General features: G+C 30.8%; 1 protein-coding gene across 1 annotated transcript; it reads right to left on the bottom strand.

The window, feature by feature from the left end:
• Positions 1-1,364: 1,364 nt before the first annotated feature.
• LOC106446033 (AIG2-like protein A) lies at positions 1,365-3,384 on the bottom strand. The gene is made up of 6 exons (XM_048777438.1): positions 3,096-3,384; positions 2,938-3,010; positions 2,733-2,825; positions 2,536-2,619; positions 2,238-2,451; positions 1,365-1,557 (listed from the first exon to the last, which is right to left on the bottom strand). Exons 1-5 carry the CDS (start codon positions 3,215-3,217, stop codon positions 2,311-2,313), a joined length of 513 nt encoding a protein of 170 aa, XP_048633395.1. The 5' UTR covers positions 3,218-3,384; the 3' UTR covers positions 1,365-1,557; positions 2,238-2,310.
• Between the last annotated feature and the right edge of the window lie 973 nt (positions 3,385-4,357).

The following is a 4,357-nucleotide window of genomic DNA, read 5'->3' as shown; positions in this document are numbered from 1 at the left end:
ATCCAAAGTAAACTAACACAATTCTATCTTGCGTGTGGATGACCAAAGATTTTCTATATAGAAACTCCATATTTGCTTTTGGAATAGTTGAATCTCAAAGGAGATAATCTTCATATTAATCCAAAAATACCACGTTTTAAACTGAATTGGGAAGGATATCCACACACTTTTTAATACTCCAGTAGTAGTCACCGAGACGAGACAACTCTTTATATTGCTCTATTGAAAATTATAAAATCAAATAGATTACCATTCCATAGAATTTCACGTTCCCTTTCGAAGTAACCATAGTTTGCAATAAGAACTCCATCACCATCAAATGAAGAACCATCAACGATTGAAGCCGGTAAGATCCGTCGCCACCATCCGCATTAGATATGTCAATTACCTTTTCTAAACAGTTCAATTGAACCGGAATTTTTGTCTTACCAAATCTATTGGAAAAAAACATACAAAAGAACAATAAAAAAACACTGCCAGATTTAAGATAAATTGACAATCAAACAAACCAAGTGTTAGAAAGTAAAGCAAATCAAGGAAAAAGAAGCAAAGGAAATCAAACAAGCCGATATCGGAGCTACTGAAGCCTCTGACCATCGGCTTGAAACTAAAAAAAATCTTTCTCTTTTTCTCTCGACGGCTAGGGTTTTTCCAAGGTTAGCTTATAAGTTTTTAACGACAGAGGAAGTTAAATATTTACTCAAAATACTATCCATACACACTTGTTTCATGTATATTAATTATTACTGGTTAGTTCAATCTCTTTTGTTAAAACAAAAACATTATGCCTTTTCTAGGTGGATTTAAGGTGGACCTCCTATTAGATTTGTTATATTTAGATTTGTTATATTTTCTAATCTTAATAAATTTTTATGTTATTAAATTAATTATGATAACAATTTATTAGATATGTTCATAATTTTAGAAAGAATCTCACCTTCATTTTGAGAAAACAAATAAAAAATATCTTATCATTTTTTTTGACGTCAATATCTTATCATTAAAATTGTATTTTTTTTGAAAAATATTAAATGTACCAGATTTTATAACAATATTTGGAGATGTACTTTATATTTAAACATAAAATACATTAACTTTAAAGGTATTTTCAGTTACTTAATCTTAATTATAGATATTCTATATTTTTGTAAACAGATTTATATAATTTTAGCATCTAAATATATACCGAGGACACTATAAAATATATGAACATAATTGCACTTAACTTACGTGATCTAAAATCCCCCAACTCAAAATTTTAAATTTTTCTTATAATCATCTGATAAAATTTAGAAATATTATATTCTGCGCAAATGCGCTGGTTCAAATATAGTGATATTTAATCAATACACACTTATTTCATATAGACGTCAAAGGCATTATATTTAATCAATACGCACTTATTTCATATATACGTCACAGGCATTGGCTTTAAGCCTTTAACCAATCGACGACGCCAATAATATCAAAATATTTATAACATAATTCTCCACAGTACCCATTATAACAATACAACCACATAACACAAATCTTACAAGAAGACATGATCTCCACAGTGAGAGATGTCAATCCAAGTCCCACATTGGATAATTAGACAAGGAGTGTCTAATATATAAAGAGATGTCCAACTCTAATAGTACGAGGCCTTTTGGGATGGAAACCAAAAGTAAATCCATGCGGGCCAGCTTCCTAAGGCCCAAAGTGGACAATATCGTACTAATAAGATAAGATAGAGTTGGACACGGGATTTCGCAATCCCAACAATTGGTATCAGAGCGGTTTGACGAATATCTGCAAGAAGACCAAAATACCCTTCGAGTAGGAATGGGACCCTTCAAGGTGGAAAGGGAGGTTCGGCAGAGATTAGTCAAGAAGATCCTGGAATTGTGGGAAGAGCATCCTCAAAGCAACTCAAAGTAACCTTGCGACTAAGGGTGTCGAATGTCGAAGATGCGACAAGGCACCGAGATGATTCGCTAGAGGAAAGGGCACAAGGTGTGTGGTCCTTAGCTTGAGGGGGAGAATGAGAGATGTCAATCCAAGTCCCACATTGGATAATTAGACAAGAAGTGTCTAATATATAAAGAGATGTCCAACTCTAATAGTACGAGGCCTTTTGGGATGGAAACCAAAAGTAAATCCATGCGGGCCAGCCTCCTAAGGCCCAAAGTGGACAATATCGTACTAATAAGATAAAATAGAATTGGACACGGGATTTCACAATCCCAACACACAGTACCCATTAATCTCTAGGCTTTATTTATTTGGAAATTTATAAATTATGTAGAACATAGCCAACATAAAATCCATTCAAGACAACGGAGCATCCCCAAGGTTTTTGTGAAGAATTTGGGTGTAATCTTCTACTCCCTTTCCTTGATGATTCTTATTTATTTCAATGATTTCTTTGATAGTCTCCATGAATTTCGGCATGTGTAGCTGTTTCCACTCCTACCAAAATGAATCAGACACATGAATGGGACCATATTTCTCATTTATTATGAGTTAACAAAATAAAAGCTATTCAGTACAAACCTCGAAGTCCCATTCTCCATACATATCAGGATCATTTTTGTTAATCCATATATATGTTTTCACTATCATCTTCGCAGAATTTTCCTGTACAAATAGAAAATATATATACTTTTTGGTCAAGTGCAAATAGAAAATATTAAGAATCTAATCTCACCATTAGCACCAAAATGTTCAAATAATCAAATCCTCAAACTTACCTTCCTTACAACTTCAACTGTCACTTTCTCGTATTCATTGCCCTCAACAGCATCTAAATTTGATAGTTCTTTATCCGTCAATCCCATTAGCACCTACATCACCAAAATTTATCAAAATCTAAACTCTAAAAATCTTCAGTTACGATCCAAAAACAGAAAAAGAGAATAAAGTAACTGAGATTTACAAAAATATCAAAAACCAAACCTTTCCATGGACTTCTCCTGCCTCAGACGGCACAATACATGGATACAAACGTCCTTTGAGCCTAAACCTCTTACTGAAAAAACCACCATCACCATCAACTCTTACATAGTTACATCTACAAAGAAAGACTAATAAATCGAGATATCGAGAGAACGTACAAGCCAGGGAGTGTTACAGAGATGATTTCCGGAGTACGTTCAAGCATTATGTTGACGATATCAGGCTCCTGAAAGCTACCATAGACGAAGACATCGTGAAGCTGAGCATCGGACCTACTCATTTTTCCTCACTTCTTTGTTTTAACTTTTTTTGCTTGTATGTTATCTCATTACGAGGGCTTGACTTTATAAAGTGAAAATGAGAATCCCGAAGGAACACAAACCGGTCTCTTTTTGAACACCGAACACGAACCGGTTATTGGTTAGCAGGTAAAACTGATTTTTTAGTTTATCCATAGTTTTGTTGTGCGAAAAATTAAAGGCCAGGAAAAATAGAAAAATATAAGATAATATAGGAAAAAAAGAAAGTATGTGTAATTAGCTCAACGGCCACGTGCCTTTGTGATTTTCGATAGGTCCAACCAAAATGTGCGTTTTTAATAATGGAGTTTAGGATTCTATGTATACATACGTATCTATATTGTTATCTATATTGTTATCTATACGTTAATACGTATCTAGGAGCTTATAAACATTACAACTTTTTTTTTGTATCCAGGTAGGTATTATCATTATGATGATTTTTAAAATTATTAGATAAATATGTTGGTCCATCTAATTATATAATATTTTTTTATTAAACTAACCATAAATTCATTATTAATGTTCTTTATTATTTTTTTTTCACAAAATTTATGGAATTGCTTAATGTGGCTAAAGTATACATGACTATTAATGATTTTGAATAATAAATATTTGATAAAAATTAGTGTATCTTCTATCATATTTGTTTAATTTTAAAATATTAAAATAAATTAAACAACCACACTAACCATATAATAAAACAATAATTTTTCACTATATCTTATATTTTGAATTTTAAAAACAGCTATAAATTACTAAAACTGTTAAAAGTCTCAAATTCAAATTTTATGATCCACAATTTAAATTTTTTGTTATAACAAAATACAAATGATTACAAAATCATATAAGTAAAAAATCTAATTTAATTAATTATTAAGATTAAAAGAATATATATATATATATATATATCATTTTAAATTAAAACATACCATATAAAATACATAAATATTTTAATTTCAAAATCTACTTCTTTTTTTTGATAAAAGCTTTGAACAAACATCGACAACTTTATTTTTTTTTAAAATATAAATTACCAAAATGATTAATTCCACAGTGAAAAATTTGTTATCAGCAATTTAAAGTTATTGTTATAAAAGATACAAATGATCAAAAAACCA

Source organism: Brassica napus, chromosome A4 (genome assembly GCF_020379485.1).
Source record: "Brassica napus cultivar Da-Ae chromosome A4, Da-Ae, whole genome shotgun sequence".
Taxonomy (NCBI): domain Eukaryota; kingdom Viridiplantae; phylum Streptophyta; class Magnoliopsida; order Brassicales; family Brassicaceae; genus Brassica; species Brassica napus.
This window is presented reverse-complemented; position numbering and strand designations above follow the sequence as displayed.